Source organism: Chlamydotis macqueenii, chromosome 1, assembly GCF_036417535.1.
Source record: "Chlamydotis macqueenii isolate bChlMac1 chromosome 1, bChlMac1.mat, whole genome shotgun sequence".
NCBI classification, from domain to species: domain Eukaryota; kingdom Metazoa; phylum Chordata; class Aves; order Otidiformes; family Otididae; genus Chlamydotis; species Chlamydotis macqueenii.
This window is the reverse complement of record NC_141556.1, coordinates 75,026,988-75,049,108: the sequence shown is the minus strand read 5'-3', so window position 1 is coordinate 75,049,108 and position 22,121 is coordinate 75,026,988. Positions and strand designations below refer to the sequence as shown.

General features: G+C 40.3%; 1 protein-coding gene across 1 annotated transcript in view; it reads left to right on the top strand.

Annotated features, from left to right (window-relative positions):
* LMNTD1 (lamin tail domain containing 1) overlaps window positions 1-18,015 on the top strand; it is a 38,481-nt gene extending 20,466 nt beyond the window's left edge. Inside the window, exons 3-8 of the mRNA XM_010129539.2 lie at window positions 1,076-1,262; window positions 3,705-3,824; window positions 5,126-5,307; window positions 6,449-6,621; window positions 7,176-7,206; window positions 17,901-18,015. Coding sequence (XP_010127841.2) covers window positions 1,076-1,262; window positions 3,705-3,824; window positions 5,126-5,307; window positions 6,449-6,621; window positions 7,176-7,206; window positions 17,901-18,015 — 808 coding nt within the window. The remainder of the gene's footprint in view (window positions 1-1,075; window positions 1,263-3,704; window positions 3,825-5,125; window positions 5,308-6,448; window positions 6,622-7,175; window positions 7,207-17,900) is intronic.
* The last annotated feature ends 4,106 nt before the right edge of the window (window positions 18,016-22,121 follow it).

Here is a 22,121-nt window from a genome sequence, read left to right as displayed (position 1 = left end):
GCGGCAGCCTGGAGGCAGCCTGGCTGTCGTGAGCAAGTGTGACTCACTGCTACACCACACAGCTGAATTATTTGGGGTGGGTGGACAGTATTTGTCACACTGTCTATGAGGATTTGGCTATGTTAAGCAAGGATATAGGCTGTCTGGGCTGTTTGGTCAACTTTTACTACACGTGCAGAGGTCTATGACTTAAACTTACTGGAACAAGAAGAATGTGGCAAGGGCAAAAGCATTACACACACAGAAGAGAGACAAGACACCGCACCAATGCTAAATTATGAGATTTATTGCAGTAGAAGCTGCATCAAAAGCTGAATGATTCTTAGACTTCATTCGCAACCTGTCTAATAAGACCTATGATGAGTATTACAGTCTAGGACCGAGTATTTAAAAGTACTCCCTTGACATATGCGCTACTTTAAGGAACACTCAAGTGATAAATTTGTTTTCCAGTGCTTAAGGAAGATTGAGTGTTCCCCTGCTCAGCCAAGAAATCCATGATCTTCCTGCAGATGCAAAACAGACCTTGCTTTGCTGTGATTCTGAAACAAGGGAGAGATGAAATCTCAGTCTTGTAGCATGGAGTCTCTCTGAGTTAATAATAAAGTGTTAAAAATGAAGATTTGTCTTTCTCCAGGAAGGAAAAAACAATGAGAGGCAGGAGGAGAAAGGTATACTGATGGACTGGAGGAATTTTCCAAATTTATCAAGGGGGTCAGCTACACAACTGCCACTAGTCATACCAGGCTAAATACCCAAGGCAGCCTTAGAGATGGAGGTCCACATAGACTTAGACAAAGCCAAATTCAAATGGTGTACTGATTGCTTTTACCCCACAAAGAATCTTTTAGTTTCTGATATTAATGGATGCTATTGAACCGAATATACTAATTTTAACGCAAATGGATTTTTTTTCAGATGAAAGGCACTGCATAAAAAGTCCTGTAAATATTCTGCCTGTGGTATTTTATTACCATTAATTACTGACATCTAGGCTAGTTGTTATAAGGAAATACATGTATTTTTTCAATTAAGCAATGCTTTCATGCTTTCAAACCAACTTCTGTTCTTTCAGTGCTATTGGAAATTTGAAAATTGCTGAAGTTGATCCAGGCGGTCGTTTTGTAAAGATCCTGAACTGTGCCCCTGAAAAAGAGGAAAACATTGGAGATTATCTCTTGAAGCAGGACATCCAAGGTCAACCAGTGGCTGTATTTCGGTTTCCCCCTGAGACCAGGATGGGGCCCAACTCCACCGTGACTGTGAGTGTGGGGGGTTTGAATGTCTTTTCTCAGCTGGCAGAGTAGGGAACACTCTTAGCCTGATGGTATAGAGTCAAACTTATTTTCGGAAAGGCTAACGCTCACAAATAATGGTGAATTCAGAAGAAGCTGCTGATGTTCATCATCAGTACATGCCTGGCATTTCCGTGACACATCCAGCATTTCATGTTGCCTAGCAATGGGAAGCTATCCTGGAAAGTCCTTGTTTGATGCATTCCTTTTTCCAACCATTGCTGCCATAAAAAGCTCCCCATCCTGTCAGAATATTGACTTGTGCCATTGTTTGCCAACAGAGGGTGTGAACCTTGGATTGGAAAGCCACAAATAATAGAACTGGAAAGGAAATGAGTTTTATGTGTTGCTACTGAAGCAATTAATATGGTTTTGTGTATAGTCTGAGGTATCACTATAGTAGGGTCTCAACTGAAAATAAAAATAAAAATTATGTTGCTTTCCAGACTGTGCCCACTATCTGAGGACAGCTGTTATCCAGTAGAGAAAGCCATAAACCACTGTTCTGGCAATGGTGCTCTGTTCCTGGCTTTGCCTTGGATGACTTCAGGCAAAATGATGACACTCTGTGCCTTAGTTTCCTATTCTGTAAAAGGAAGATAATGATGTGCTCTCCTTTGATGTCATGCCAGAACTATACGTTAAAAATTCAGTGCATGGGCTGCTGCTCTTCAAAAATTACTTCCCCTCCAGGTAGTTCAGATATATCTTTTTGCCAGTGTGAAAAAGAGTTAGAGAGGTCGGTAGAATCTAAGATGCAAAGAGTCAGATGACTTCATCAGACCCCAGAAAAACTTTAAATAGAAAACAACCAATATGTGCATCTGATATCCATGGTAAAGAAAAAGACTTGGTCATGTGAACTAAATGTGACCAAGGCTTAGTTATAGATGTAGCTGAGGAACGTCTGCTGGTGTCTGCACGTGGCCTCCAGCAACCTCTGGGATGTAACCACGCTCAGAGCGGGCACAGTCTCTGAAGATGCCGGCTGCTTGACTGGTTGCAGGACAACTTGCAGATCTCCCCGGAACTGATTTCCTCTTAGTTGGCTTTGGTGCACTAACCATTCCCACCCACCCTAAAAGTAGTCCTTTCTGAAGCGTTGTGATCAGTGCTGAAGTAACTGACAAGGGTGCTGCTCCCATTATCATTAAAGGGCTCTTGGGTGAACAACTGACTAAGATAGAAGGTCCACCACAGCTTCTGTTTCAGCATATGCAAGCAGAAAATTCCTACTGGGTTATTAATTTCAAAGGGTCGTATTCAGGCTGCCAAAGCTTGCATCTAAAATTCATGTACAATAGTGTCTGTGTCAGACAGCCAGCTAGGGAGGACTTCCAGGCCCCAGCTCCCTGTGAGAGCAACAGATGAACCAAGGCAAAATGCTCAAGTTAGATGCCAGTGTCGATGGCTGGAATATGGCCTGAAGCCTCTTTTACCACCAGTGCTTGTTTCTTTTTCTGAGATTAAAATTGAGGCCTCGCAGAATAAAAGGAGAGAAACTCCATGTCCATCACCAAGCTCAATGCAGGTCAATGCAGCCCTGAGTAAGCCCTCTTACAAGAAAGCTGGAAATGCAAGCTGGCCAGGGTCCAGAAGAGCCACGGTCAATGCTGTCTTCTGGTGTATGCGTGAAAAAGCCATAAATACACCCTGGCAGAGTGCCGTATGGTCAGCACTTTTGGAGGAGAGCATTTTATTGTTTTTCAAGATACTTCTCCTTTAAAATTGAATGAGAATTGTTTTGGCTCCCAGAAAATGGTTGAAGCTTTTTTCTCACAGATGGCCAATGCCAAATCCTTTAGGGACACTGCTTGCAAAAGAATGTTGTGGTTGTCTTATGTAAGAGAAATATTTTCATAACTGGTCCTTTTGCTACTGCGTTAGTGATGAAGGTCACAGATAATTGTGTTCACTTTATAAAGCATAACGTTGTTAAATCTTTTGTATAAGGATAAAAGTACAAAAAATCTCTAGTCTCCAGTAGACACAGCTTCTCCCTGAACAGAGGGAATCCAGAATCAAGCAGAGACTGGAATTTTAAAGCTGATATCACAGATCTCTTCCAATGCCCCTGGTAATTCAGAAAATAAAAGAAACTGCCTATTTTTAATCTTACTCTCAGCAAGCCAAACCAAAAGGCCCAGAATTTACTATCACACCTTGACAAATGTGCCTTTGCTAATCTCTGCTAATCCACAGGAGAGATACTTGAAAATAGTCACTATAACTAAGCTGTGAGTCTTGAAATACAGTTCTTTCAGCTTTGATTTCTCAGATCAAATAGTGACCAGTGTTACAAATATCAAAAAGGAAAAGGAAAACCTGATGTTTTTACTGAGTTCTTATGTTGTATAAATATCCAGGAGCCATTTTGTCTTTAATCTAATGTCTGCTTGATCTTTTCAGGTTTGGGCAGCAGATGTTACAGTGCTTCACAAACCTCCCTCAGATTTTCTTTGGAAGGACCTGGAGAGATTTAGGACAAGCCTTGACTGTACTACCATTCTCTGTGAGCCTAGTGGTCAAGTGAGTGCCCTGAGCAAAATCACTGTGTTTCCTTACCCAGACAGCTCTATTGTTGGACTTCCTTCAGAGAGTTACGATCGTATTGTTAAAGTCCTTGTAGAATCAAGCACAAGCAATCCAAACATAGCAAAGCTGTGATCTCTCTATGTTAACCTTGCTTCAGTGTGGATATTAATTATTAGGATCTAAAGAACTGAAGAAAAACAGTAGATTGATGACACCGCTTGTTAAATGAAAGGCTAACATCCTCACAGCAGTTGAAGCAGCGGCTTCACAAGTGTGAATTACCAGCTCACTGTCCTCTTCCATGGCTCATAAGCCATGGAAGATTCAGCTATGCCCACGGCTATTCAGCCGATGGCTGCCCATTAGTAACTGCCATCGGCTCGGCAACTGTGTTGAATATTTTTAGACAAACTTCTGTTGACTTGGGGATAAAAAAGCCCAAGATCACTTCTTACCCCATAGTTGTCCATGGCAACTATGGTTTTAGCCATTTTTAGCTAGACAAACTCGAACTAGTGACAATATGGAAAAACCTGTGATTTTCATAAACAGTGTAAGTTATACAGCTTCCCCAAGTCAGCATAATTTACGCCTTAGAAACTGTTAAGTGAATGTTGACTTTTCGTCTCACCTTTTCACAATTACTCCTCTTCTAGCTCAGTTTGGCCATGCTTGCCATTACGTCAGTGCCAGGGAATCAGAGGCTGAAAGGGAACTCCAGACGTGATCACCTCTGCCAGGATTGCTCCTGGCTGTGGCTTGCCTAGGTAGCTCTGGAAGACCTTCAGTAATGGAGACTCCACCATGTCCCCAGGCAACCTGCTTTAGTGCCTCACTCTCTGTATGCTTAGAAGAGCTTTCCTAGTGCCTAAACTATCTTCTTCTGCCTCAAGTTTAGTCCTTTCCTTCTTGTCATACTCACTGTGGACATGGAGAACAGATTGATTTGTCTTCCTTCAGCAGCCTTTGACATACTTGCAGAATTGTCATGTCCTCTTTTATCTCCTTCTTTGTCTTATTTCCTTAATTGGAGCAGTGGCATTTCAAGGCTCCTAGATGTTCAGTCTGCCCTAAATATATTTAAAGACTGGAAATGGGATTTTAAAGACCAAAGAAAAAAAGCTGGAATTTGGTGGTTGCAATCAGTTTTTATATTTCAAGTGATAAATAAATCAGAAATACATCTAAGCGCCTACCCTTTCAGCCCTTCCTGTTTTTTTCTGCAACAAACAATTATCTTGATGAAAAAATGTAGAATATAAACAAGCAGTGATACATTGCAGGGTTTTTTTCAGGCTGTGGCTTGGTACACACCTCTCTACTGGAACACAAGACAAAGATGTGTAGCGAAAGAGGAAAGTGAAAAATTTGAGAACGTTGTTATAACAACTTCCTCAACAACAAAGACAAAAGAAGGATGGGAAAACGAAGAGGAATTTGCAATAATTGATATGGAGTGGAAGATGGCTGACCCATGGCAAAAAAGAAAAAAAAGACAAAGCTTCATTAAAAGGTACCTAATGTTCATTGTGTGTACTCTGTAATTGCAGCATTGTGTCAGATTGGCTCTGTAAGTGAACCATTTAAATGAACATCTTGCTAAGCAATTTTTAAAATAATTAATCTTCAAACAGGAATCCAGCCCAAAACTCCTGATAGGAGTGCATTGATTGTCAGTCAAGACTAAGTGGAAAGTAAAATCCAAGTAAAACTCTTCTTAAAATTTGACTTTACTATTACATACCATCCTTTGAGCCCCAAGGGTTTGGATGGCACCATTTGGAGACCACCACTTGGAAAGCTTTCACTGAAAAAGGTTAATAGTTACAGAACTATTTATCTTTGTCTTGAGAAGGCTGGGCCTGAACTCGATTCTCAGGAACCCCTGAGCTGAGCCATCACTGTTTTGAATAAGCAGCGCAATATTGGTGTTCTTTCCTAAGTCCCCTCCAGAATATTGGTTCCAGGGACTTTTGAGCCTCATTCATGACAGAAAAACATGTATTTCAGAAAAAAAAAGGATTGGCCAATCTGGTTATATTTTCACAAAAAAAAAAATAAAATGGGTGACTCTTCTCATGTTTAGGGTAATTGCTTTTATCTAAATTTTTTTTCTCCAGACTGTGGCTGGAGATGTTCAGAAGATTAACAGTTTTCAAAATAGGTTAAACTGGCTGTTCCTTGTAAGCTTTATTCTTAAAAATGACTACATCACTTTTGCTTAAACTCTTCTAAGAAACTAAGTCAGAAGGAGGGAGAAATTATGTAAAAATTTAGTGCAAAAAGTTCAAGTCTGGCAGAATTATAACCAAAGGCAAATGGTAAATTATAATGTGATATAGCAAAGAATATACAAGTTGCAGTTCTTCCACCTGCAACTAAATGCAGAATGTGTCAAATATGTGTGTGCTATTTGCTAGGTATATCGCATAAATTTAATGTATGTGTATAGTAAATACAATAAATCTATGCAAAATACAATAATAAATATGCTAATATGGTACAATAAATAATTCAGTGATAGATAAAATATACATTTTTAATATCCTCTGCACATACATGCATGTGCAAAATATGTGAAATACACACAGTAAGCTTAATTCAATTTCTGTTTACAGGGAAAAAAAGGCCTCTGCATCCCTTTTCCCTAATCAGAGTCCCTGGTGCCAAAGTCCGAACTCTTCCACACACCCTCACTTTTCTCTGGTTAGGCCATTAACCATGGGGAATGACGGCAGCAGTTTGTGCAGGCAGTCCCGGTGTCAGTCATCACGGCCTGACCCTGTTCCAGGTGAGTTCAACAGCAGATGCACTATATGCTGTAGCACGCACACTGGCAATGGAGTGGGTTTTCTGACAAAAACAGCTTAGGACTTAAAATACATATATGTTACCACCTCTTACTTCTATAGCAGTGATCTGCAAACTTTTTTAATTGTGCACCCCTATCAGTAAAAAAATTTTGGAACATGCAATCCTCATATATGTACATTTATTTATTTGTAAATTATACACATTTACTACTGCTATAATAGATTATGTACATTATAAAACATACACATGAATAGAAATGTAAAAGGATGAGATAAAAATGAAAAAAAAATACTATTTAAAAAGTATTTTAAATTGGATTTTATTATTAATCTTACAAGAATATTTTCTTCCTGCACCCCAATGGATTCTCTTGCACTCCTTTTGGAAGACCACTGCTCTCTAGAACTATATATGTTGGTAAGATGTGAGGAGGCTATTGGTACTAATACTGATGCATTTAGGAAATGAAACAAAATATTAGGAATCAGTAAGAGAATGAGACTCTCATATTGGCTGTGAATTGTTAATTAGGTAGTGGTGAGAAAGTCAGTGTGAAATTCAGGTAGGTCAAATCCAGAAAGCTGTTGACACACTGGAAAGAGTTCAGGGGAGAATGACAGAGTGAAAAACCTTCCAAAGAGATTGATTCATGAAGATTAAAAAGAGATAAATGTGTGTTGGACAAGCAAGGTGATTGTTTTGTGAAGGGGTTCAAGCATCACAGCAAGAGAGGAAATAGTTAGATTCAGAAAACAGAACTAGAAGGAATAGAACCAAGTGAAACACAGGAAGGCTTAGGTTGAATATGTAAATAAAAAGGAGTTTTAATGATCTGTAGTATGGTCTTCCAGTTGTGCTTGTTGCTCCACTTGGAATTTTAAGCCACTGACAGATTTTAAGTGCTCAGCTGCCATTAATTTAAAAGTAACTAGGTACCCAGCTCCTGAAGACAGCCTTGTGACGCTCATTCTTTCTTTAGTGATCATTTAAAACTAGAGTGGTCAAATTCTTTGAATATACTAAGGAGATCACCCTGTGACTAGCATGGATAGGTGACTGCACAGTTGCCAGGAGTTTTTCCCCATTTCTAGGAGTGCCAGCCTAGGAAAAACTTCTCAGCTTGAGCCAGGAAAGCGTTTATGCACCTGCTTAGCTTTACACACCCAAATAGTAAACCTGCAGACAGGGAGGACTGTCAGGAAGATCCTTCTTGGTTGTTAAATTTAGCCAAAGCAGACTAAAACCTGATGGAGTCAGTTGTAACAGACCTAATTTCATGGTTTGTTTCCTGCTCTGTCTTAATCACTGGTAGCATCAGCTACCGGATGTCTATTTTGTGTAATCTCAGTTTGTGTAATTTGCTAAAACTTAGTTTTTCTTGTTCTGTGTCACTCTGATCTTCTGCAGAGCTGAGTCCCCCATATCTGTTGTGCTAGTTTCCTGGACAGGGAAAATCTGGGGACAGAGAGGGAATTGGCACCTGCCAACTGGAGGTGCTGGTGGCATCGGATGTTGTGTTCATATGAGAAAATGCTGTGGACAGAACAGGAGCAGGTCTGCAGAACAAACCCCTTGGTGCTGCAGACCTAGCATCCACCCTGGACACATTTCAAAGGTGATCTGCTTTGTCCCAGCTCTTGGCTAGTACCACAGGCCATGATGGGGCACCTACCTTTTGCATGGTGTAGGTCCTTTTTTGGGTATGTATGAAACTTCCTGGGCTGCTGCGTAGCCCACTCATGCTTACTACCAAACTGCACAAAGTGGTTTCTGTCTGAATACCCACTTGCAGCTAGAATGCTTGAGATTTGACTCTGGAGAGCATCTTCTGGCTTGGTTTCATTCCAGAGGAAGCCAGCTTGTGCATTTGATAGTGCTCCATGATGTCAGCCTGACCACAGTGAGTGGGAGGAGTGGCAACTCCACTCCATGGGTGCTCTCTTCTTCAGACCCAAAGTGCTGCGAACACAGGCAGGACATGGCCCAGTACTTCTGCCCAGCCAAAGGGAGTTTGCTACATACAGTCTTATTTCCTACGTTCCCATCTTTTGTCACATCTCTGCAGATGGAGGTCAGTGCTGTCGCCGCGAGCTACGTTTGGGTTCAGTTTTCAAGATTTTTCCTTGCAACTGTTAGACTAAAAACTTTTTCAATAAAGCAAGCAATATGAAACCAAAACAGAACACCTCTGAGACTGTAAGGCAATCACGTTGTTCCAGGACCCAGAGCTGCAGGCAGAGAGAGAGCGGCCTGTCTGCAAATTTATTTCCTGAGAGTGGGAACTCTGAAGGCAGAACTCAAAGCAAGGTGGTCTGTCACGCATTAAATATATCTGATTTTCTGTAGGTTTTCACACACAACCTACATACCCTCAGTCTCTTTTTCTCAGATCTTTGCAAAAGATAATTCAGCTCTATTTACTTATGGTTCATTTGCAGTTCTTTTCACTACTGAATTATGAAATTATTCCTCTTAATACTGCCAGGAAAGTTAATAATATCCAAGATCTCAGATTAAAAATTGAATATGAGTATAACCATTATTTTCCTCTGATAAATATTCATGTGTAGTACATATTACTGCCAGATTTTTACAGAAATGAATGTAGAGATAAATGTAAGCATAATTCTTATTTTATTACAACGCAAAAATTACAAGTGCTTTAGGCAGATTTATACAAGTATGCCGCTAGACATTATTGCTGATGGTGGTGGAATGATGATTTTCAAATATATGATGGAATGATGATTTTGAAATGTATGACTTCTTTCTTTTTTTTTCTTTTTAATTTTTCTTTCCTTGCTTTATTTTTCTTTCCTTGCTTAAAAATCTTTAACTAGTAGGCTTATAACTGACATGAACAACTGGATCCACAGTAATATGCATAAATGCAGTCTTGCTTAGGTCCTGGTCCAGGAAAGCTTCCCTGTTCAGAAGGACTCTTCAACTTGTCCATGAACACTTCATAATATCAGGAACTTAGAGAAATCAGTATTAACTTATTTGTTTTCTTCTACAAACACACTTTTAATCACTATCATCTTTAAATATGTATTGTTATTTTCCTAATGCCATAATACAGCAAAGTTAGGTCAATGCCTTTGAATCAAATTAGTGATTCAAAGTATTTTTGCATTTTCTTCTTAGATACTTAGTTTTGCTTTTCAAAATCAGTTTAGCATGTGCTCGTGTTTCAGAAGTACAAAGGCCCACTCAGAACTGCAAAGAGGTGGGCCTCACAGACTTATACTATTTGATGGTGTTGGCTTATTAGCTTGAAGTATTTAATTTCTCACGCATCTGATGTGTCCTTTCTAACTCCTAGCAGCTCAGCATTTTACTTTTCTAGCTGCTACGGAACAGGATTTTCACTACCTGGCTCCAGTGGCTCCTGTGGCTTTACCTTTGAGTCATTGCAGTTGCTAAGATGCTGGTAGGGTGTGTGGTGGCTGTTCCTTCCAGCACATACCCATCCATATGAAATTTTAACTGGCACCTTATTGTTCGTCCACTTTGCCTTCTGGGTCCCTCTGAAGCTCATCTGAATGGTTTTCTTTGGTGCTGACAACAAAAGACCTCTCAAGTTATCTACAAATGGTTTCACTTGATTTATCGCTATCTTTATAGTCTTTTTTATTAATTGTTGAACTGTCTGTTTGGTTTCCTCTTCACCCAAGTATCCTCATTTTCTTCTCGGACTGAGAGACAGGAGGGGAAAAGCTGCTCCTGCCAGAGGTCACAAAGTGTGAGCTGAGCTCCTACCTCCCATTTTCCTCAGAAATGCATCGCTAGTGTTGTTGTTGTGAATGAATTTCACTCTGAATCAAAATGCTCAGCTGTGAATTTTGCAAGGAGTTTAAAAATAACCATGAAGTGTATTGTGAAGTGAGCACTTTGAAGCCTCAGCCAAAACCAACGAGTTTTGTCAATCAGAATGTTTCCCTGTTGCTGAGGAATGCTAATTAAGCTTTCAGTGGCAAATTGAACCTGCAGACAAGGAACATATTTAGCACACATTTTCAGTGAAAAGCAGCCTATTCCTACCACCATCTTCTCTAGCAAGTGGAACAAGCATATTAGCTTTCTGTTCTTCCCACTGGCTCTCATGGTTTTTGTCACAGAAATAGAGGGCTGAATGAGATGCACTCATATCATGATGCATTTCCTCTCTTGACTTGTCCCAAGGACTTCTGTAGTCTACAGGACTGCCCATGTAATTTCCAGTTAGCAGTGAGAAATGTTTGCAGATTAATCTTTTTTTCTCAAAGGGCACTGACATATTACAGACAATACCAAGAAATTACATTGGCTGTTATAAATTATGTTATACAAGCACACAGATGCACTTTTTGAGTAGAAAGAGGTCAAACAAGATGTTACAGTGATATCCCATGGCAGGAAACTAACTCAGCTGCTTTCTCCAGTAGATCAATTGACCAGTGCGGATCAATGAACTGTTCATGTCATTACTAAGACACAAAGCGAAGCATCTCAGCTTGCTCAACCTACTGTCATTCACTCTGTCTGACAGCCAGGTGCTCCGAAAGTCTTCACCTTTGCATGTGTTTATGTGCCCTCTGACAGTTTAAGTTCTTCTGTAGCTTTCAAAACCTTAAAATAACTTTTCAGTTTCTCACAGATGCAGATTATTTATCTGGAATTCTAAGGTTCTGTGGTGCTGAGGAAGAGGATGGTCCAATAAAGGCGACTGCTCTTGTGGCAGAAGGCTATCAAAATATCCTGACTTCATTTGTTAGGTACCAAATGCTGTACCACCATTTTATGAGAAACAGAATAATTCTGGTTTCTTTATTGTTGCTTTCTCAGACATGATATCTTATGACCTGACACTGTGTTTCCCTACCTGCCAGGCAGGATACTAGTGTGTCAAAATAATTTTCTTATGTATTTATTGTTTACTGCTTAAAAAACACTGATGTATGTGCATTTGTGTATTTTCAGTGCTCCAGGAAAAAAAAAAAAAAACCCAACTAGTTATTTTGACCTAGAATTTTGAGGTGGGAAAAACTTGGGAAGATCAAGGGTATAAATAATAATTCTCTGTGGCCGAATATGGAAATTGTGAAAGGAATTAAAGATTATTGCCCACGTCTTCAAATAATATAAATAAGTACAGCTCTTTCAACTCACCTCCTTCCATCATGGTCAAATAAATTATGTCATGAATACTTGAGCGCCAGTGAAACCAAATTGAAGATTTATCCATGGTTCTGTTGAGAGAGAGAGAGAGGAGGTGGTGTTCGACAAAAGACTTTCTTAAGACTGTAGGAAACCCAAATACCTTCTGCCAGTTCTGCTGTGGGTGACCAGAGGTGACGGTAGGGTGTGCGTAGCAGGCTCTTCTGTGAACTGCCTCAGAAAGTCAGTAGCACTGACCTGCTTGGTGTTCATTAGCATCACTTACCAGACAAAACATCGTCACCATGCTGAGATGTGCTAACACGTTTGGCACCTGCAAACTCTGGTTGCCACTCAGAGGAAAATCTGGAGAGCTGCAGAGAGCTGCCTTTGAGATGTGAACACTTCCAAGCACACAAGTCCCCTGGAAATATCAGCAGAGCTCTCTGAGTGAAAAGTACATTCATTGCCCTTTGCTTCTCTTGCAAGCTGATCGCAATGGGGAAACTGTGGTTGCAAGTGTCAGGTTAGCCTGTGAAAAAGCAATTCTCTCCTGAATAATTTTGGCAGAACAATGTGACCTTCAAGAAACCATGACTAAGGATGACTCTTTATCTTCTTGTCGCCCATTACAGCATACACTCCGTGACCGAGTCATATAATGGAGTGATAAAATGAAATCCAGAGATTTACTTCTGAAAATTTCTCTCATGTAATAACAATACTCAGCAGTTATGAAATCTCTAAGTGAACTTGCTTAAAGGTGGTGTTCGTGTCAGTAGAAATGTGGAGTCATTTAAAAGGTGATTTTATGGTAAAAGTATGTCTAGGGCTGAGATTAGGTTTGAACACCGCTCAAGGAACTGACAGAAATCCAGGGTCAAGGAGTAAACAAGCTTGTTCCCTCCCTGCCAGGAATTTATGGAGAACTGCAGACAGTGAGAACAGGGAGCCAAAGACATGATGATTTTTGCAGTGAGACTTGTGGAGGTGGTGTAAGGTAGATAGTCTGAGCACATCAGCTAGAGGGAAAGTGACAGTGTGGAGGAAAATGATGTGATCTCCATTCAGAGGCTGCTAAGGGTTTGGAGAAGTACATGTTGTTCATGGGCAGCCAGTGCAACTGTCATTTTGGCCAGCCAATGCTTGCTGAAATCCAATTCAATCAGAAGTCTAGAAGAGAGAGTTTGATCCTTTAAAGGTATGCGAGTGACCTTGCATGTGATTGAATATTTATCCCAATGTGGCTTTTATTTAAAATGCTCTTCCATAAGGTCAGAGGAAACAGAGAGTTTGTTGTTAGCATGCTTGTTTCCTAAACTGACTTTCTTTTTAAAGTAAGTATGTGGAAATAATAACTGTTGTCATCAACAGGCACTCTGTATGCAGGAACCAGCCAGAAGAAAAATCCTTCGGTTCCCAGCTGTGCGACTGGGGAAGGCAGAAGGCAGCCCACTTGGTCAGCAAGGGTGAGTAGAGTGACTACAATTTGTTTTCAAAATAAACAAACCCAAAAAAAACCCCAAAAACCAAAACAAAACAAAAGAAAAAGAACAGTAGAGTTTAAAAAAACCCCACAATTCTGAATACAATAATTTATTTATTTTGTTGGATTCTTTTAGTCTTCTTTCTGTGAGAAGATGCCAGAGACAAACACAAAGCATCTGGATTCCGGCATTGCAACTAGATCACAGCTACATGCTTCTAAGTCTAGAAAACTTTATGTTTGCATCTGGGGTTTTCTTTAAGTTGGAATCTATTTACACTATTCCTTCTAGGAAAAAGAAGATTTAAGTGCACGCTCAGACATATTTTTGAGTCTATTGGAGACTCTGTTGCTTGTACTACCCTACCTAAAGACCTGGAATCTGGGGTCAGTAATGAAGCTCTCGTATGTAAATTTGTAGACCCTCAAACTTGAGTTGCTGCAAGTTCCCCTTTCAAACTTCTTAATTTCTGGACTAATCTTCAGGAGCTAATTGTTCAATTTTACTTAATATCAGTTGCATGATTCATTGTAATGAAGAGTATTTTCTCTCTATTTTCATTTGTGCTACAAAATATCATTAGATATGCAGATGTTGGAAATGTCTTGTGACATGTTAAATATCGTTCCAATTGCCTATCTCTACTTCTTAGGTTCTGTTATGAAAGCTGTAAGAATTGATGGATTTTGTCCATCAAAAAATTTGTATATACAACTTAATATTAATGCCATAATTATTAAATTGTGCAATATGTATTGATATTGCTTACAATGGTTAATGTGCTATATGCATTTTTATATATATGTGTAAGTAATAAGGAGAAAAAGAATAGTCAGCTTATCTGCACCAGGTAGAAATAAAGAAGAAAAGAAACTGGAGGGTTATGCCTTGTGCATGACTGCTGGCTGTACGCATGAAGCGGGGCTCTTTGCCCAGGTACAGACTTAAACAAATAAATACATCAGTGCTACAGTTTTGCCTTATGTAAAATGATAGTAATAACACGTATCTCCTAGGGACAGTGTGAGTCAGCAGTGTTTGTAAAAAGGCTTTTCTATCTTTAGATGAGAGGCACTTTAGAAGTGCAACAAATTAGTGTTTTTCTCAGTGACACTAGATTAAATGCTTTTTGATTAAGAATCTCACAATTCCTGAGTAACTTGCTAAATTAAAATGACCTGAACACTTGGGAAAACCATGACCAAATAACTTGCTTTCTAATCTCTAGGTTGACTACGTGATAGTCAGGGTTCAGTGGAATCACTGCAATAGCTAAAGACAACTATGTGACATTTTACAACTTCATGAGGGGGAAGCCCTTAGCGCCATGGCCTGATGCCGGTTCACACTGTGAAAATTTCACGGCTCAGAAAACAGCTCATCCTGTGACCTGTAGTGTTATCAGCAGTGACTAACTCTGTGCACACAGTTCTCTCAGAGCAAATTAAAAGAAGGATCTTTGCTTTATTTTCAGCAAAAGAGATTTAAAGAATACTTCCAATTACAGTATGTTGAAAGTTTGACTTGACACTAGCAACTCGTTAAACACTGGTGTCACAGCCCTAAAAATATAACTGCTTCACAGCCAAGTCAAGCTTTCATTCAGGTATTCCTTACAAAATCCTTTTACCTGATAGAGTTATGCTTTCAGTCACGCCAGACTGTCAAGAGCACTAACTTAAATCCCAAGAGAAGCTCTCATTTGGGCTGGCCACTTGCCCATTTTGCCATGAAGAGGTGTCCAAGCCAGCTGAAACAGAGATGCAGATCTGTAAGTTCTTGCACAGGGTAAGAAATAAATGAGCAGCTCAGTTTGCTGCAGCTTAAAGGACTGTGGGATGTGCTTCTGAAAATGAGGTGCGTACAGCGCCTATGAAGACACAGTAACTCAAGTGTAGCTTTGCAGTGTGGCCTCTCATGCACAAGCAAATCTACATGCTAATTGCCTTAGAGAATAAAGATTATTTTATATATTTTACTGCTAGTGATTGTTGTAGACAGTTGTTAATGATTTTCCCCAACGTTATATGTATTTGTAGTGCTGTAAAAATTATTATTATTAAGACAAAGTTTGGGTGTGAGGTCTTTTGACTTACTATGGTCTTACGTTCTCATTGAAACAACCATAATGCTCATGTAGTCCTGACTTCTCAGTCATGAAACCACATAGCAGACAGGAGATTCTGAGAGACACCAGAGACTGGTCCCACATCCTCTACTATATATTAATTGTAGATTAATATCTGTGAGTATGAACTGAGCTTAGATAACTTAACAATGACACTAAGCTCCTGGTTTCCCGATGAAATACATCTCAGATTGGTACTGAGTGGCGATCTGATCTTGAGAGAAACTGTGAGCTTCCCTCCAATTCCCAGTGGTCAGTATTTGCCAACACAATAAATGGATTTCTTTGGTTTGCTATCTTAGTAGACAAGCAAAAAATGGAGTGGTAGAGAACTAACATCTAGACCCTCTGTCTCCAGGCAGAGGCATTTCTGAAGCAAGATGGAAGTACCGTGTTGGGATGGAGTGAGGAAGCTTGCAATGACCATAGGCTTTAAAAATTAACTTAGGAAAAACACACATGTGAGGATCCCATCTGCCTCCCCAGTTCAGCCCATCTCAGACAGATGTTCATATCTTAATATGTGCTGCAATTTTACTTTTCTCTAGGAGAAGGAAATGCATGTTTAGTGAACAGTAGGATTTCCTGGGGTGTGGTATCCAATCACCAGCTGTTAGGAGGAAGGAACACGGCAACTTGTAAGGCATCCAGTTGGCTTAAAAAGGAATAACTCCTTGGAACTCAAACTTTCAGTTTCTTAAGACAGGAGAAGTATCGATCTGGTTCAGGTGTTTCCTAAGCAGAAAAAACCCCAGAACAAACCATACCAAAATAAATCTGTCTGTTCATCATATTCCTAAAAAACATTCATTCCTTTCTCCTCTACCTTTGCTACTAAGCACTTCCTGAGTGGTTTTTTTTTTCTTGAATTGTGATTTTCATTGCATTTATTGTAAGGAAAGTCTGATGGCAATAATCAAGAGAGTTTACCCTTGAATCTAGTTGACCAAAAAGTGCCTTGTTTCTAGATGGAAAATGGACTATTTTCATGTCAAATAAGCAATGGGAAAGCTTAGGATATTTGAGAAGTGACATTCAATTAATTGACAGGGCCAGATCAGAAGTGTAGCTGTCCATCCCAGTTCAGGTGTCTGCTTCGTGGGTGAGAGAAAGCAGGACAGAGCAAACTCTTCTATAAGGCTCAGTGGGAACCGGAGTGTGGGAAAAGGGGCTGGCTTATCTGAGAGCCTTGTGTGAACTGCAGGAGTCAGGGCAGGAGATGGAGTTGGGGCAGAAGGAGATGCTGCCTGACCTGGCCCTTTCTCCACTGTAGCAGTCCCCACAATTCTTTCTCATTAAGAGTCATAGAGAACTGGTGCATATACATTTAAAATTCAGATTTCAGATCAGGAAGATCCTATGGTTAATAAGCAATCCTTTTCCCTTCCAGTTTCATTCTTCTGCAGTATCTGTTGTTACGTTCCAAGCTATTTTTTTAAATAATGAAATAGAAACAGACCATACAAGCTGGGTATAGGCACACAGTCAACTGTCAGAATACTAGTGCGGAATTAATGTTGATATCCTCCTCACTGCATTTCAGGTCATCTGGAATAGCTCAGGAACAAGTGACACTCTAGATTACTGTTAGAGAGAAGACAGAGCAAGCAGTCTCTTCTGGTACCCTTTTGTTTTCTCATTTTATTTTGGTTTTTTTTTTTCATTTTCTTCCACTGCACTCCAAGTACCTTTGCAGTCATGCTCAGTGTTGAGACGAAACAGCTCCAGCAGTGGGGATGCTAATGACTGGGTTTTAATTGCAAAGTCTCTCTCACCCGTGTGTCAGCAATGTGGATTGTTATGACCTAGTTTTTGTCACAAGCAGGGTGCAACCTGTGTGGGACATGTTCCTAGGTCTCAGTTTACTCTCCAGTAGAGAAGCCACCACTTTATGCGTTGCTAGTAGTGATCCTGATAGCAAAGACAGAGACTGCATGAGCACAGAAAAAAAAAAAGCAAACCTCTGGGACAATTTTAAGACAAATTAGATGGGTAGCATAAAAGCACTGTTTCTACTGCTTACCCTGTGCTGTGGATTTATGAATTTATGAAGTCTACTGTCCAAGGCTAGCAATTTTGCTTCTTTTACAAGCTAAGTGAGTGTCAAGCACCCCAAAATAGACCCAGGCATTTCTAAAGATCTGTGAAGATAGGTTTGGTGTTATCCTATTCAATTCTTCACACCCACCTGAGGCTTCTTTGGACACTGTAGGATAAACCAGAGTATTTCAAACCAAGGAAATGAAATCTGCACCTTGTCTCTGATCCCCATATTGCCTACAGTTTACAGTTTTCATGGCATGGAAATCCTCTGTCCAGATTTATCCTATTTAAGTAATGTAGGGCAAGGCCACTCCATATTCTGTCTTACCCTTTCATGAAAGAGATTGTTTCAGAAAAACGCTTAAATATTAGTTGAAAAAAAAAAAGTAGTTCTGAAAACAGGCTGATGGCATGAGGAGGGCTCAATTCCATTCTTAATCCTATGTATGCATGTTACAGCTACAGGCAGCACATCCGACCTGGTTACAATACAGCTGCCCATCAGCCTCCTTACACGGTGGTTGGAAAGAGCAGCACAGAACTGATGGTGTCCCAGGCCATGTTTGTGCGCTAACTGCACTCTGACTTCAGGTTCCCTGGCTTGTGTACAGGACTTGACAGAAATAAGGAAAATGTGAGCCTAGTGGCTATTTAGTGGTTTTTAAGCCTTACTAAGAATACAGTTATTGCCCTTGGAAGTGAATTTCAGGCTCCATCTAAAGTGTTTTGATGGGAGACAGAAGAAAGAAAGCTGGATTTGTTCATTACACTGTTTTAGTAGCTTGGAAAATGAGTGTATCAAAAAGTCACTAGTAAATATGCTTGTTGGGTGATGTTGTACTCTTGCACGGAAGGGTGTGCGTGCACAGGCAGACATGTGCAGGGGCCTCCTCAGCATCCAGGTACCAGTTCTTATATCCAGCATCGTACCACATGCTCCAGCCGTGTTTGCCCATGAGTTTGGACCCTAAGTGCTTCATTTTGCAGGAGGGCAAGGTTCAAATGCCAAACCACAGAAGTGCAGACATGACTCCATTCTGGAATAGCTGCACAGTCACAAGAGTGCACAGGCAACACATGGTGGGTGGAGAGTGCTCTGTTTCCTTTTAGTCTGCCTCTTTTTCTGTTAAACAAAACACTTGGTGAATCACAATTTTGCTGCATGCTCCATCCAGGAGACACTGTAACACACAGTGAACTCCCCTATGGACTTGATATGAGTTTTAAAAATTTATTGCCCAATCTGTAGGTCGATATTGCTGTGCGTAATCCCAGAGAGTTGGTACACGTCCATGTGTCACTTCACATTTTCTTTAGACAGAGCTCTGAAATCACATGCTATTTATATCACAGTTATTAGAAATACAGCAGATGTAATAGAGCTTAGAAAGACAACAGGAATTCCTGTGAATCTCGGAGCACTGTAGAAGCATCCTTTGTAACCTTGCTGAAAGAAAATGCATCCTCCAAACCTTATGAAACAGCTGGACTTTTGAAAAATCCCCTTTTCTTCCCCACAGTGCTGAGAGAAACTTTCATAACAAAACTTAAAGTGAAAACAAAATGTCATTGGGTACACCAGAGGGCTGGAGCACCTCTCCTATGAGGACAGGCTGAGAGAGTTGTTGGGGCTGTTCAGCCTGGAGAAGAGAAGGCTCAGAGAAGACCTTATAGCAGCCTTCCAGTACTGCTATAAGGGGGCTTACAAGAAAGGGGAGAGGGACGTTTGACAAGGGCATGTGGTGATAGGACAAGGGGTAATGGCTTTAAACTGGAAGAGGGTAGATTTAGATTAGATATAAGGAAGAAATGCTTTACTGTGAGGGTGGTGAGGCACTGGAACATGTCGCCCAGAGAAGTTGTGGATGCCCCATCCCTGGAAGTGTTCAAGGCCAGGTTGAGCGGGGCTTTGAGCGATCTGGTCTAGTGGAAGGTGTCCCTGCCCACGGCAGGGGGCTTGGAACTAGATGATATTTAAGGTCCCTTCCAGCCCAAACCATTCTATGATTCTATGATCTTTATAGTTTTAAAGCTCAAGCCATAAATACTGAAAGGATGACTACATAGCAGTCCATACACGTATTTTGTGACTAAGTACATGCACGCAGTGCAGTGCCAAATTCACCTATTTAGCTCAGGGCCCATTTGTAAGTGGCAGTTTTAAATGGGATGTGACTAAGGGGAAAAATAAGGATTCAGATCTGATTATATTGCCAGAATGTCCTGATGCATCCCCACCAGGCAATCCCAGGGCTTCTCAATGTCGTGATGGAACACGATGGTGCAAGTGCCTAAAACTGCTTGTAAAATAACTTTAAATTAAAATATATCCTTTGATTTCAGTAGGGAGAAATTGCATCTTAGTCATGACTGTACTGAAAAATTACATTACACAGAAAAAACTACTTTAAGAGACTGTTCATGTTGCAAAACTGTGTAAGCAAAAACTTAGAAATGCCAGAATTAGGATGTCCTGTGCAACCTCAGTTTAGATCCCTGAGGACTTACAGCTCCACCCTGTCTTGTTCTACTCTCAATGCATTGAGTGGTTTATGCCTGGCCCAAGCTTTTGCTAGCAAGGCTCAGGATACTCCAGGTATGTTTTCCAGTATTTTTTACCAGACGTATCCTATTTCTGCCAGCTGGCTCCTGTCCTAGATTCTCCAGTTAGCTCCTTTTCCTTGTTTTTTCCCACCTCTTTATGCAGCTGCTCCATCCTTCCACCATCTTATGGGCAGTTACTGGCTCCTTCCCAAGTGCATGGATCTCAGTCTCTTCCAAGTCTTTGTTGCAGTCTCTGCCTTCAAAATATTTTGATTTACATCACATTTCTCACCAGCATTGGCTTTGAAAACACATTTGCAGTGGTGGACAAGGCCAGTACTGGTATGTATGTTGCAAATCCTGTGTGGTCCCAGAAAAGTGATGATGTAAGTTGCATTGCATTGCCACTGGCAACCACTGAAAGGTCACTGTGCTGGCTAGTGATAAAGACATAGGAATCCTCTGAAATCACTGATCCACTCTATCCTTATGGTGATTTGGTAAACAAATTGCTGAAAGCTTTCTTAGTCTGTTTTCCATAGTCCCTTGAAGGGGATAAATATGACTCAAGCACCAGGAAGTGTATTGTTTTTCATGCTTCTTTTGACTTTCAAAACATGGGGTTTGTGTTCATCTGTTCTTTGTCTGCAGCCTTTCCTATCTGACTCGAGCAGACATTTACAATAGGATGACATTGGTGTCTTCTTCCATTGTAGCACAACTTTATTTTTCATTTCCGTTTATCTTAAAGTAACCTGAATTGCAGCCTGTGAAACAGCTGGCAGGTAAATATATTACGTAAATAGCTTTATTTCATTAACTGACATTAGTTTTAAGGGTGCTCTGTTGTCATTTGCCTTCCTTGCAGCTGTTGTAGTGTATGCTGGACTGTTTCACAGTGTATGCTGAATATATAAGCATGTCAAACGGCTGCAAGGTAGAAACCAGGCAGAGGGTAGTTTCTTCCTTTTCTTTAATTATGGATTACATTTTGGAAAGATAACTCAAATCTATTGGCTTTGGAAACAGTTCTTGCAGAGTTGTACAAGATCAGCACATGTGTGCACTTTCGAAATGACACGTAGGGCAGGAGGTGCTTTGTAAGCCTGCACCATTGCATCACTGTCCTAGGGACCGTGGGGAGGTGATTGTGCTGGCTTATGATGAAATAAATTGTGAGCAGCTGTTTCTTTAGTCTGTGGAATTGCAAGAAGAAGAGTGAGAGGTGCAGGCAGCAAACCAGAGCGAGCCCGTCACGACACAAGGCAGGAGGCGTAAAGGACATGCAGTATGCTGTCTGTATGTGCACAGGTACAGAGCCTTACAGCTGGTTTTGAAGATAATTTTTTTTTTTTAATTGATGACACTTAATTTCACATTCTATATTTTTTCTCACATAAGTGAGAAAGTATATTTCCAGTATTTTTGACCAGACGAATCCTATCTCTCACATAAGTGAGAAAAAATAGGGGTTTTTTGGTTTGTTTGTTTGTTTTAATTGTTTACACACGCTGAGTGTTACAATCTAAACAGAGTTCATCTAGCCACAGTAAAATCTTGATCATTCTCAGTTAGCTTTTCTGCAGACCCAGTAATTTCCATCTGGAAAGGCAGTCAGTAGTGAATTAAGAGTGTTGTGGTCAGATCTCCTGTCATTTCATTGCTTTCACAACACACTGCTACAGAACACTTAATGGCCCTCAATGAAGTGTTATTACAAATACATAAAACTAAACTTGTAATTCAAAATAAATGAACTAAATTATTTTGGTGGTGCAATAGTATCAAGTGTTTTAATCATGGGAGTTTGCCTTTCTAATTTGCAAAATTCATTAAACTTCAGTACGTGCAAAAATCAGGGCTTCTTCGAGTTTCCATGCTGATCTTTCTTGAGACTTTATTCACAAAACAGAGGGAGCCTGAGAAATGGCAGGACGAGTTTCCTCGCATCGGCTTGCCAGTGTGCTGAAAACTGTTCATGATACTTTAGTCTCTGCATCCTTTCATTTGTAAGTGCCTCTGCTGAGAGTGTCAGAAGAGAGAACAAATAATGCCAGCTGTGTGGTGATTTTATTGAGGGTAAACAATGTCTCAGTAAGAGTGGGGTTAAGGGCAACTAATCATTCCCGGAGGTCA